The sequence below is a fragment of the Zingiber officinale genome, chromosome 8B (assembly GCF_018446385.1).
Source record: "Zingiber officinale cultivar Zhangliang chromosome 8B, Zo_v1.1, whole genome shotgun sequence".
NCBI classification, from domain to species: Eukaryota; Viridiplantae; Streptophyta; class Magnoliopsida; order Zingiberales; family Zingiberaceae; genus Zingiber; species Zingiber officinale.
In genome coordinates, this window is record NC_056001.1 from 64,416,384 (window position 1) to 64,430,517 (window position 14,134).

Sequence of the window (14,134 nt, forward strand, 5' to 3'; positions counted from 1 at the left end):
AATTAGAAAAATATATTAAACATCTATATAGTCTCCTCCTAATATCAACAAAAATAACAAGTTGATTTTGGAAAAAGAAAATTTTATTTAATATATGTATATATATTATTTAATCGGGTATTCGGGTCGGGTATCGGGTATTGATAGTCCCTCCATATCCTCCTCCATTCGGATTGAGTATCGGATCCTCTATCAGGTTCGGGTGAAATTGTCATCCCTAACTGAAGAAGATGCCCTAAGTTCGTTCATTAGCAATGAATGTAGATAAATTTTCAAACAAATTTGATCTAATAAGATATCAAAAACCAAATTAACTGCACTATTAATTGTAGCAATCAATTGCACTATTAATGAATAGGGGTGTAATCGAGTCGAGCCGAGCCGAACTCTTGGATGTTTGAGTTTGACTCGTTTATAATCGAGTCGAGCTCGAGCTTTATTTAACGAATATATTCATGACTCATGAGCTTATTCGAGCTTTGATCGAGCCTAAACGAGCTTAATATATAAATATAAATTATAAATTTAAATATTCATTAAAAACTAAATTATATATTTTTTAAAAATTATAATATTTTTGTTAAAATTTATAATTTTATTCTAATAAATAATTTAATATATTCGTCTATGTTTTTGATAAGTAGAGTGTAAAATCTATAAATTCAATATCAAAATTATTATTTTTTTATTAAAAAGTTGATTCATGAGCTTAACGAATATGTTCACGAGCTAACAAGCCGAATATTGTGAAGCTTGAGCTTATTTGTTTATCTTAACGGGTCTCATTAAACAAGCTCAAATAAACTTTTATCAAATCAAGTTTTGAATAGCTCACGAACGACTTAGCTCATTTACACCTATATCAATGAACATCGTAAATGTCAAACTAATTACCATTTTTTGTTTTTTTTGAAGTATTACCAATACTTAAACAGGGAAGAGCAGAGTACTGAAAGCAGAAGTGAAGTAACAAGTATTTAGTTAACAGATCGAGATCGGCCGCAAGGTCGTTATGCCGTTTTCCGACGGCGTCCTCCATCCTCCGGCTTCCCTGGCACGCTTTTTTGCAGGCGGAGTTGTTCGTAGAACTCCTTAATGAACTCCTCCGCCCGCCGATCCACCTTGCCGCCATCGTCCTTCCCCTCCCTGATCACTGGGAACGGCGAGTCCGTTACTCGCAGCCGCCGGACGCCCGCCTGGTTTCTCCAAGACAGCAGCACGGGGGACGGCGTGGCCGTGGTCGAGTCGGCGTCGTCAGGCGCGATCGCCATCTCCGCGGAGAGCGTCTCGAGCCCCCTGACCATGGCCGCTGCCACGTCGGCGTCGTACCCGAAGTCGAGGCCGTGGTGGCGGCGCTGACAAGCGGGGAGGAAGAAGGAAGGGTAGGAGGGGGTATTGCTGCAGCTGAATTCAAAGTCCTTGGAGTACTCGTAGAAGGCGAGGGAGGGGTCTATGGTAATGGAGCGGCAGGAGAAGGCGGAGCAGGCGTCGGCTCCGACGGCATTGCGGTGGTTGTGGTGGTGGATGAGGAAGTTTCCGATGGCTTTTCCGGCGAGTTTGCTGCGTTTGAGGAGGAGGTCAAGGTTCACGAGGAGTTTGTGCTTGGATAAGCCCTTGCGGAGGAGCATGACGTAGGTGGCGCGAAGCAGGTGCCACAGGCGCTTGACGAAGGAAGCATCCATGAAATTAATCTATATAGAGATTTCGATCGTTCAGAGAAAATCAAAAACTGAGGAAAGATCGTTGGAGAAGGAGAGAGATTGATTTTGCCTGTGTGTAGATTTAAAGGGAAGAATGGAATGGTATTTAAAGGGAAGCCGAAAGAGGAGGAAGTGGCCAAGAAAACTGGCTTTTGATTTATTAACATTTTCTTCTTCTGAAATTATAAATTTTGGTGGATAATTTATATATCTATATTCTATGTAAGGCATTTATGGATATTTAAGTTACAATAATGATTTTATATCGAGGTTAATTGGATATTTAAAATAAGTATGTAATTAAGTATAACTGATCGATTAGAGATTTGGGTGGAGAACAGGCGTGGCCCGACTGTGGTGGTGCTTGCAACATAAGCAATCACTGCTGCATAGTGCATGCATGCCAGTGCGGCATTAAAGGCGACAATAGTATTCATGTTTTATTAAAAACTAGCGATGATCCACCCACGTTATATCGGTGGAGACTCATGTAAGTGCAATACATAATTTTAGTAGCAAGCCATAATAATAAATGTTGGTATACGTTCAGGTTGAGTAAGTTGACTGGTTTTTATGTTTGATAATATATAAAAATTATAAGTGTAATTATTTATTTAGAAAGATTATTAGAGTAATTCTTCTCTAATCAATGTTTGACTAATTTGGTGTGAAAAAGAGTCAAGTAGGTCAAGATTAATTGGATACTTGACTAGGAAGTTCTAATTGGAAGTTAGGAAAGGACAAGTCTAACGGGGAGATTGGCAGATAATGAAAATCCAAATGGATCAGTGTTGACCAGACACTTGGTGTGGAAAGTCCTGGTAAGTGAAGCCAAGCAGATGGAAAGTCTTAGTGAGTGAAGGTAGGCAGTTGGAAAGTCCTGGTGAGTAAAGCTAAGCTAGGTAATTGGAAAGTCTTGATAAGTGAAGCTAGACAGTTGAAAAATCTTAGTGAGTGAAGCTAGATAGATGGAAAGTCCTAGTGAAAGAAGATAAGTAGTTTAAAAATTCTGATGAGTGAAATCAGATGAAAGACCTAGTGAGTGAAACTAGGTAAATAGGAAATCCTGGTGAGTGAGGCCAGGTAAAAGACATAGTGAGTGAATCCAAGTGAAAGTCTTAGTGAGTGAAGTCAGGCGTGTGGAAATCTAGGTGGATCCAGGGTGACCAGACACCTAGTGTCTAGAAGTCCAAGTGGGTCATGGTGTACCAAACACTTGGCACGAGACGGTAAGCCAAGTGGGTCAAGGTTGACTGGACACTTGGCATGGCTAGAAAAGTCTAAGTGAATTAAACGATTGACCGGACACTTAGTAAAGAAGTCCCAGTTGGTAAAGGTTGACCAGAAGCTAGGCATGAGTGAGTCCCAACAGGTCACGGTTGACCAGATGTTGGATTTATGACCATAAACTTGAGTTAGTCAAGTTAGAGTTCGTCAATCGATCAACCGATTGATTGAACCAGGACCCTAATCGATTGGGAGAGCTTCGCGAGAAAGGACAACCCAATAGATCAGCCAATCGATTAGGGTTACGCCAATCGATCAGACGATCAATTGGAGGCCACTTGCGGGAAGAGCACAATGTACTCCCCAATCGATTAGCCGATCGATTAGGATACTCCAATCGATTGGTCGATCGATTGGGGCTTATTTTTGTTGGTAGAATATCCCTTGGGTCAAGGTTGACCAAGTTGACTAAGCTTGAGTTGGCTCAAGCTTGAGTCTTAATGTTTGGATTTCGATATTTGACAATACATGGAGATTGCAGATGTAATCGTCTGATTGGAGAGATTGTTAGCACAATTTCCCTCTGGTTAAGGACTGATCAGTTAGATATGAAGAAGAGTCAAGTAGGTCAAGGTTGACCAGATAATTGACTGGGAAAGTCCTAACTGGTAGTTAGGCAAGGGAAACTCCTGGTGAATGAAGTCAGGTGAAAGACCTAGTGAGTGAAGCTACGCAGGTGAAAGTCTCGGTTGTTGGATCGTGAGTTTCGCTAGAGAGGGGGGTGAATAGCGATAAAAACTTTCGTAAAGAGTTAAGCATCGGAAAAAGAATAAGCAAGAGAAGAGCAAGGCTAACACAAGTTATTTTTACTTGGTTCGGAGCCTATGTCGACTCCTAATCCAAGGCCCGCACGCAAGGGTGCTTTCGATGGGCAATTCACTAGCAATTCGAAAAACTTGATTACAAATTAATTACAGCAATGCTAATGAAAATAACAACAATACCGACAAAATAAAGAAAAGAAGAGCGCGTGGTCAGAGTAGCTTTGCAGCGTTGCAGGAGCACACGAGAGCAGATTGTGAGTTCTGAGTTGTTGTTCTGACTCCAGCCTTGACCCTCCTTATATATGAGGTTCGGGGCGCTTGGAACCATCAGGGCGCCCTGATTGTGACGTAGCTGAGCTAATCAGTGAACTCTACGCGGCGAAATGACGTTAGGGATAAATTTTTGCCTCAGAGCGCCCGGGTACCTCCCGGGCGCCCGGAACCGTCCCAGGCGCCCGGACCCTAGTTTTCCAGCATCTTCCTTCCTGCAAGAAAAACGTTAGTCCGGAGGCAAATATATAATACATATGTCCTGCAAAACAAAGTGTTAGCACAGTTTAAGTTTAACAAGTAGAGTATGACTTAGATTCCATCTTTCCAAGACCAGAATCTAGTCAAGATCTTGACTTAGAGTTCCGAAATGGTTCTAACTGTTGGGACTGAAATGTAGCTAGAGGGGGGGGGGGAGGTGAATAGCTCGGCGCGATCTCGTGCTCGTCGTTGCTTGTTTCTTGTGGTGAAATGCAGCGGAAAATACAAAGAAACAACACTCAACGCTAACACTAGGGATTTACTTGGTATCCACCTCAAGAAGAGGTGACTAATCCAAGGATCCACACACTCACGAACCCTCCACTATGAAAAACACGGTAACTATCGAAGGTGGAGAAGCCTTACAAGCGCTTAGTACAAGAAGAAAGGAAAGGGAAACAAAATACAATGATATCTTACAAGTTTGCACAAGAAACCCTAACCCTAACTTCTTCCTTGCCTCTTGACTTGGACGTGCACCAGCACAAGCCTCCAAGAATCTTCAAGAACCGGCGGTGAGAGCTGTGGAGAAGTGGCTATGAAGTCGCTGTGGAGAAAGAATCGAAGCCGTGGAGGAACTGCTGAGAGAAACGCTCGCCAATAGCTAAATACGACGCCAACGGTCGAATCCCCACTACAACAAAAACCTTCATAGACATCGATTTTCCACCGGTGTCTATTTCATTTTCGACCGATGTCTATGAATCCGATGTTAAAAGTCTGCCATTTTAGACATTGGGTTAAAACCGGTGTAGTATCACTTAACGACACCGGTCTTCGAATCGGTTATTAACCGGTGTAGTATCACTTAACGACACTGTTTCATCAACGGTGTAAAACCGATGTAATATTGTATGTTAATAACACCAGTTTTGGCAGCAGTAATGACCGATGTAATATTAGTTAATAACACCGATTTTACAGCGGTGGAAAACCGATGTAATATGTATATTTTTTAACAGCACAAATTTGATTTCCGAAACAATGAAAAACCGACAATAAAAAAAAACACAAATATTCATAAATTATACAAATATTCTTCATTCAATAATATCCATAAAATACACAAATATTCACAAACTATATAAATAATCTTCTTACAACAATATCCATAAAATACCCAAACATTCTTTTTACATCAAAAGCTAGCTAATAGATATCAAAATCAAGGTAGAACATTCTTTTAACACATCAAGGTAGAACCACACTTCAAATGTAATCTAGCATGCATTCAGCCCATTCGAACCGCACTTCATCAATTTCAACTCTAAAGTACTTGAGATTTGTAAACTGTAAAAACACATAAATAATATATTAGTAAACCAAGACTAAAAAGGATACAGCATGCAAAGTATCAGTAGTACAAGATGTTAGCAGTTCCTGCTAACAGAATTATATGCAAAGCTATATAAAGAATATTAGGCAGTAAGAGCATGGATAACAATGAGTCTGTCACATACTGATGCTATATGGATAACTTAATGCCTATCCCATTGGATAAACTTTCATACACTCGAGCAAACTATTATTCTAGGCATGCATTCCATGCATAAATTTGTAGATATATATGATTCTATCTTATATGCGTTTGCAGTAGATGAAAGAAGGGGTAACAAAATATGTTGCACAAACAAGAAACAAGGAACAAAGTTTAACAATAGAGCATTGCCTGCAAACTTGGCTATGGACAAAAAAAAGGCAAGATAGTCTACATAGAAATAGATACTTAGAGAACAAGAAGATCCAGAAGGTATGGTCACTTTCACACATCAGTACTTTAACAAACAGAATATTACAAAGGCCAATCATAGGAAGGAGAATTTTACCGAGAAAATAAAGTTGTATCCCATTTCAAGAATAACACGCAGAAATTCTATCCTTCTCCACATCATTGACAAATATCCAGCAGTCATGTAAATCTTCTCATCTGAGAAATCCATTTCCTCAGTATAAAGAGCAAAACAGTGAGTATGCAAGGATATGCACCTTATGTACGCTTTCTTGTCCAAGGCAATGATTACCAAATGGTCCAGGAGTCTGCGTGTTCCATCTCCTGTCCGAAAACTTTGAAAAAACAAATCTATAATAGAACCAGGAGAAGCCCAAGCAACATTCAAAGTTGTTAATATTACTGTTTTGTTTTCCATAGCTGCTTCCTTTAGAACTTTCTCAAGCTTAACATCATTCTTTTCCTGCAAGCAGATATATAATTCTCTATAAAGGAGGAAAATTCACAATTGTTTGCAGGCACACAAGTTAAACGATATAAATTAGGGGGGGGATGACTTATTATATTGCATAAATCAAGTGATTTACTGACAGCTTAAGCTCATGGGGTAGATAATCATCCAATCGGATTTAACATTGTATTAAGCAGAAGAAACAAAATCAATCCAGGTACTAGGCTTGTCTACAAATTCAACTTCGCCAAAATGAAGTGTGTTGAGAATATAGCATTCAGAATTCAACATCAAAGGAATGGTAGCTAGAGAGTATCCTAGAAAGTCACAAGGCATAAAAATTTTGAAAACAGTTATAACTTTTCAATAGTTTAGAAACATTATAGACTAAACCCTATTATGTCTAATTGAAACAAGTTGATCGGGAAGGTTAAAATAAGTTAATCAGCTTTTCATATATGTTGGATTTACTATAGAAAACTTGCTGCACTATGCAGAAAAGACATTCAATTGCACTTTACAGTATCTTAAAGTTTTTCAAGAAGAACAAAATACTCTACAAAAGACTATTGTATACTTCATAAGTAACTCATATCATACACATACTAAGTGCATAATGAAAGTTGTTAAATTGTAGTTAGTCCAACAGAAATGGCTTCATAATTAGCATCAAGAAGTTCACCAAAACACAAATGATTAGGAAGACTAGCATATGAGGAATAGATTTAAATCATGAAACTTCTGACGCAGAAGGTACATGCTGGTCCAACAAAGTTGTACACAATTTAGTTGTTAAAATAAGTGAGATGAAACGTAAAGCAAAAAAACAGTTATGTGCAGAAATACATGTAATAATAAAATTGCTGCATAATTGAACATGCCCAAGATACACAGGATCATGACTCACTAAAACGTTGATGTTGTTGCTCAAATGTTATATCACGAGGAGGAAGGAACTCAAAGCCATACATGATAAATATATAGAGCCGAACCTGATCATAGAAGTAACCCAAGGCCATACTATGCAATCTTAAACATTTAAAAGAGAAACATTTTATCACCTGTTTGAGACCAATAATGTAATTCTCTTCCATGACTTTATCCCAATCAAACCTCTCTGTCAAACCATTTAGCAAGTCTGCGATCTGCTCATAATTCATTGGGCGCAAAGTATCAACTTCAAAACCAAACTTTTCATGTTCAGTACCAATTCTGTTTCAGCAAAAAAAACATACAAGTCATTATAACAATATGACCAACGATAGTGAAACGTCTCTTTTAACTTCAAAGATAAACAAAGAGGCATCCCTTCCATATGGAATAGAAAAAATGAAACAATTCAATAAGTACAAGGAAATTAATTTTCATAAGAAACAACATCGATAAACTATTGATTCCTAGAGGCCAGCTCCATGGATCTTTTCTCAACATTGACCTCTATGTAAGGAAATGAATGGAAAAAAAAACAAATTCATAAACAAGGAGCCTTAAATAAGGAAATAAAGCAGTTTATTCAGGGTACAATAAATGGACAAGATTAATTTGCAATATTAATACGAAGGAAAAAAATCTTCTTTGTTCCTGTACTTCACAAGGATACTAGGACAGTAACTAATACAACCAGCCAAGTCTTCCTCGACTTAGATAATTAACAGGATATGTATTTAGTTCCTACAGAATTCCATATACTAATCATTCAAAGAAAACTTAAAAAAAACATAATAATTGGAAAGGAGAAACAAAATCACATCAATAGAGATCCTGTATAAACTTCTGTACACCAAATGCATGATCAGAGGCAATCCATATTTATCCACCAACGATCCCAGGAAGGACTAGCAGGCATAGCAGAAAAGCCAGATGAAGAGTATATACCTCCATTTCTCCTTGGGCTTGCAACCCGAAGCGAGATACCTCACGAGATCGGAGTAGAAACCGACACCAAATTGACCAATCATGCTCACATCCACGCCGGCTTGGAGTGCCTCCATGAACTCCTTGGTGCCATACCGTGCGATAGTGCCCAAATTGTTCACTAAATCTCCTTGGTGCCAGACCGTGCGATAGTGTCCGGTTTTAGTATTGTTCTTGATGAACACTTTCCATGGGCGGGTAGGGTGAGAGGAGGCCTACGTTTTCAGTCACGAAAAGGTAAGGTTTGACTTCATTGAAAGCACAAAGGCGGATGAGACGTCGAGAGGAGATGGGTGTTCAGGTCGCTGGGACGTTGTCCGCCTCCACGACATGTGTCGATTTGTTGCGTTATGATTAAATGAAATATTGATTAAGAATCAATCATCTCGCTACCTAGGACAGAATACAATCGATCGAGATCGATCGATCGATGGAGCTAAAAAAATTAATGATCAATAATATCATATATATATATGTATATAGTATATTACATACCTGTTGTTCGAGGGCGAAGATGTGAGCGACGCAGCCGTAAACGGGATCACGGAGGCGAGCCTGTGCCTCGTAGCAGATGGTGACGACGGCGTCAAGACGCTTGTGAGCGGGGATGTGGAGAAGCAACTTGGAGATGTTGCTGGCACCGAAAACCTTGTGAACCGCCGCGAAGTACTGCGTCGCGCCCTGCTCCGAGTCAAAATAGGGAGCGAAGATGCATCCTGTCACGCACTTACGCCGCAGAAACTTGCAGGCCCCGCAAGGCCCTCCTCCTCCTGCTCCTCCTCCTCCACTGCCAGCTCCGCTTCCTCCTCCTGATCCTGCTCCTGCGCTGATACTGCTTCCACTACTCATATCACACCCTGCAGCCAGCCAGCCCCAGTTGATAATACTGGCTATCTATTACGCGCGCATGAGAGCTTGTAGCAGTCTTGAAGGAAGAGTGATCGATCGAGATTATAAGAGGGAGGGAGAGAGCTAAAATGGTGTGAGGAGAGAGAAATTAAGAGGGGCGGTGGGTTTGGAGGAGTTACTACTGTTCGATGCTCGTTGGCTTTTGGTTTCTCTAGCACTTTAAAGCCACGCCAAGCGCCCAATCCTATCTCTTCTCCCCACTGATCTCACAGGCCACTTCTACACGGCCAGGGCCAGGGCCAGGGCAGCCCTTCCCTTAGTAGCTTGCGTGAAGAAAGCATGCAATGCAAATTTAATTAATTTAAATAAGAAAACCAAACCCTATCTCTATATTTCCTCGGCTCCATCTGATCTATTCTTGCTGTAGCTAGCTTGTCACTGTGCATCAGTACCACTGCACAAATTGTGTTCGGTCGATGGAGGTTGGGGGAGGCAGAGGAAGGCAGCTGCTTGGACATGGCTTTTTACGCCGCCGCACCTTCGGCGCCAGGACCGAGTGCTTCCCTTCTGGCGGCGTCGATGATGGTCGGGCGGAGGAGGATAATGTGGAGGAGTTTGCTCAGAGGTTGGAGGAATCGATTCTCGAGCTTCAGCGGCAACAAGGAAATGGAGGAGACGCATCCCTGTTCTCTGCTTCCTTTTGCCTCAACACGAGCTCGCCGTCGTCGTTGAGCAAGCAAGAGCCTTCAACAGAGCCCCCGTGGGTGCCGGTGAGGCCGGAGCCGCTGGACTGGCCCGGCCAGATAGTGCCGGCGAGCGTGGAGAAGAAGCAGGTGGTTTTGATCCGATTGAGGGGGGCATCGATCCAAGAAGGGGAAGAGATCCAGGAAGGGGAAGAGGGAGATGAGGCTGAGACAGATGGTCGGGAGGTTTAGGCTGAGAGAAGCGGCGCGATATTAGTTTAGGTTTTGAGGGAACGAAGTGTTGTAAATTTTGGTTGGAAAAATTAAATTATTTTTTTTTGGTTCATTAACACCGGGTTTTAAAAATCGCTGTTAAAACTGGTGTCTATTAACAAAAAAAAGGCGCTCATAGACATCGGCTAAAAAATCGATGTCTATGAGCGAAAATCTGCGCTCATAGACATCAGTTTTTGGAAAAACGGATGTAAAATACTCATAGACATCGGTTTTTGCTTAAAACTGTTGTTGTTCCACCGATGTCTATGAGGGTTTTTCTTGTAGTGCCCAATCGATTGGATTGCTCCCAATCGATTGGGGAGACTTTGGATCGATCGATCGATCGATCCAGAGTGTCTCTGTGCTTTCGATCGGGAATTGCCTGGATTGATCGACCGATCAATCCAGGGCTTATCGCACAGAATCGTGACTCCCAATCGATCGGCTGATCGATTGGAGGCTCTGAATGATCGACCGATCGATCCAGAGCCATTCTGTGCGATCGCGAGCTTCTCCCAATCGATCCACTGATCGATTGGGAGGAGGCTTGTCGCGGGGACTCACCCAATCGATTAGTCGATCGATTGGGCATGAGCCAATCGATCGACTGATCGATCCAGCTCAAGGTTTTGTCCAAAACCAAGTCCAACGTCTCCTAACCCAACATCCGGTCAACTATGACCTGTTGGTACATCATGCCTAGCATTCGGTCACCCTTGACCTGCCAGGACTCCCTCACCAAGTGTTTGGTCAATCCTTTTGACCCACTTGGACTTTTCTCCTCGTGCCAAGTATCTGATCAATCCCTTTGACCTACTTAGACTTCCCACTGCCTGACTTGACTCACCAGGTCTTTCCTTACTGCCTATTTTCACTCATTAAGACTTCCCAACTGCCTAGCTTCACTCACTAGGTCTTTCACCTGGCTTCACTCACCAGGATTTCCAACTGTCTAGCTTCACTCACTAGGTCTTTTACCTGACTTCACTCACCAGGATTTTCTTCTGTCTAGCTTCACTCACTAGGTCTTTCACTTGACTTCACTCACCAGGATTTTCTTCTGCCTAACTTCACTCACTAAGACTTTCCACAACTTCCTGGCTTCCCAGTTAGGACTTTCGCCTGGCTTCACTCACCAGAATTTTTCAGTCAAGTATCTAGTCAACCTTGACCTACTTGACTCTTCTTCACAATCTCCCCACATGAACAATCGCACCTGCAATCTCCATGTCTTGTCTACATGTATTGTCAAACATCAAAATCCAAACATCAAGACTCGAGCTTGACCCAATTCAAGCTCAGTCAACCAAGTCAACCTTGACCTAGGGAATATTGCACCAACACTAAGTCGGATCGGTGCCTAAGTTCCCTTCCCAGGAATGCGTCCTCACAATTACTCCCCTCCAGTGACTTACCTTTACTTACCTGCCAGACGTCCGGTCAGCCCTTCGACCCGTCTAGGCTTCGTGCCAGCTATTCGGTCAGCCCGTCGACCTAGCTGGACTTCATGCCAAACGTCCGGTCAGCTCGTCGACCCGTTTAGACTTCATGCCAGCTATCCGGTCGGCCCGTCGACCTAGCTGGGCTTAGTGCCAGACATCAGGTCAGCCTGTTGACCTGTCTGGACTTCTCCTGCACACTTAGTCAGAGTGTTTAGAAAATAACAAAACTAACTTAACTTATTTTATCATTCATCAAAACTTGAGTTAGACCGTTAGTACTAACCGCACCAACAATCTCCCCCTTTTTGATGCAATGACAACCTGGTTAAGTTAGTGATAAATATGCATGTAAGAAACAAGCATATGGTTGTTGAGTTAGCTTTTAAGTTTTGTCTTGTTTGTGTTTGTTTAACTAACTTAACCACCTATCCCTCCCCCTTTGACATTCATCAAAAAAGTAACATAGAACAACAAGGTAAAAAAGATCAAGGTTAAGAATTTTTAGAAATGTAAGTCAGATTATCTTAGGGGAGCATAACATAGAAAATGATTTAACTTTTTAACTTTCAAAATTAAATAAGATTTAATTTTTTCAAGACTTAGTTTGTAAAATCCAACTTTCAAAATCAACTTTTGAAACTAAGAAAAAATCTATTTTCAATTTTAAGTTTGTAACCTTCAATTTTCAAAATATATATATTTAAAAATATAATTTTCAAAACGAAGTATACAAAAAAGTATAAGTTACAAAACTTATTTTTCAAAGTCAACTTTTCAAATCTAAGCTTAGAAGGTCTAAATATCAATACTAAGTAGAAAAAAAATGATTTTCAAAATTAAGTTTAAAAAGTTTAAAGTTCGAAAATAAAAATATATTTTTAAACCTAAGTTTAAAACAATCCAATTAAGGAAATCTTAGTTTCAAAATCAATTTTCAAAATGTAAAATCTGATTTTGTAACCTTTTAGATAAATTTTCAAAAGTATGTTTTGAAATTTAAATATGATTTTAAAAATTTGAGGACTCCAATTTTCAAAATTAACTTTTTAAAACTAAATTTGGAAGGTTTAAATCAGAAATTTGAAAAGTTGAAAGAAGATTTAAAAATAATTTTAACTTTCAAAACTGATTTCGAAAGCTAATTTTAAAATTTTGAACACTTAGTTTTGACTTGGTTTTAAAAAAGGTATTTAAAATAATTAACCTCCCCCTGAACCTGACATTATAAAAACCTGACTATTCAGAGGATAGCAGCTTTCATTTGGTTAGTCAAGTTAAGTCTAAGCATCAGTTAGTGTTTGACTAAACTGAATGACTTAATTTGATTAATATCTGTTTGGTATTTAATGTCAAGACTTATATCGATGCACTGATATAAGCATCTTAAGTCCAGGCAATCTGCCTATGCATCTCACCCCTTTCTATGTTTGGCAATCACAGACAAGGGAATCCTAGGGTGTTGGTGAGATGCTCAAGTACTAGCCCTAGGGGAACATGATTTCTAAGGTTAATATTCTAGTCTAAGGCTAAAACTGATTTTGAAATACTAAAAATAGGGAGTTTTGAAAACATAACAGCATTTTACCTTAGAATTTGAAAATAGTTATTTTTGAAAATAATTTTTGTAATCCTAGTCTATTAAACAAAACCAGAGTCAATCATTTTCAAAGTTGAGATATACCTAAGTAGGTGTAGAATATCATAAGTTAATGTCAAAGTCAAGGTACAGTGATCATCATAAAATATACATAGTGATCGGGATATCTATCAAGATGAGGAGGAGGGGGGGTGGTCCGGATCCCAAGGGACGGAACATCTCGATCAGCTCGGCGTGACGGGTCCGGGCATCCTCTTGGGAACTGGATAGATCGCATCGAAGGTCCGAGATATCCTGTCTCACGTCTCGTCTGAAGTCAGAGACCTCCTGCCGAAGACTCGTCATGGATAGCTCGAGTCCGACAACTCAATAGCCTAGAGTGCGATGAGTGGGACGAGGTGCTCGGCTTGGAGGTGGAGGCGGTACCGGGGTCGGAGCGTTCTTGCCGAACAGTGCAACCATGAACTCATCATGCTCTGCCTCCTCCTGGGCATCTGGGTCTGGCTGGTGCTGTGCCCCCTCCGCCAAGACATGACACCATCATCATCTAAGTGGACACCCGCTAATGAGAAGCTCCTAGGTCCTATGACGTCGAACTCAGTCATGGCCCGAACATTACCTCGGGTGGCGTTGATATGTAGGTGGGCAAAATATGTCGTCAAAATATGATAGTACGGCATATGAACTCGAGCGCTGGTGACGTATTCAGCTACGTAGATAATGGTCTGAAATATATGTAGATTAATATCTATGAATAATCTATGGCAAAGTGCGTACAAGAGAAAGGAATGAAATGGACGCATCATCGTTATGTCACAAGTGGATAATGGTAAGATGCAGAAAACTAAAACCCTATAGAGTGCATAATCATGAACTCGAAGGCCTACTAACCTAAACATAGTCACCGTGGG

At 40.7% G+C, this 14,134-nt stretch overlaps 2 protein-coding genes across 2 annotated transcripts; both read right to left on the reverse strand.

Moving 5' to 3' along the window:
• Positions 1-879: 879 nt before the first annotated feature.
• Positions 880-1,772, reverse strand: LOC122017278. The gene has a single exon (XM_042574847.1). It carries the CDS (start codon positions 1,680-1,682, stop codon positions 1,011-1,013), a length of 672 nt encoding a protein of 223 aa, XP_042430781.1. The 5' UTR covers positions 1,683-1,772; the 3' UTR covers positions 880-1,010.
• A 6,901-nt stretch (positions 1,773-8,673) lies between these two features.
• LOC122013903 (LOB domain-containing protein 18-like) lies at positions 8,674-9,225 on the reverse strand. Its single transcript, XM_042570115.1, has 2 exons — positions 8,872-9,225; positions 8,674-8,697 (listed from the first exon to the last, which is right to left on the reverse strand). The coding sequence occupies exons 1-2, from the start codon at positions 9,223-9,225 to the stop codon at positions 8,674-8,676; spliced, it is 378 nt and encodes a 125-aa protein (XP_042426049.1).
• Positions 9,226-14,134: the final 4,909 nt, after the last annotated feature.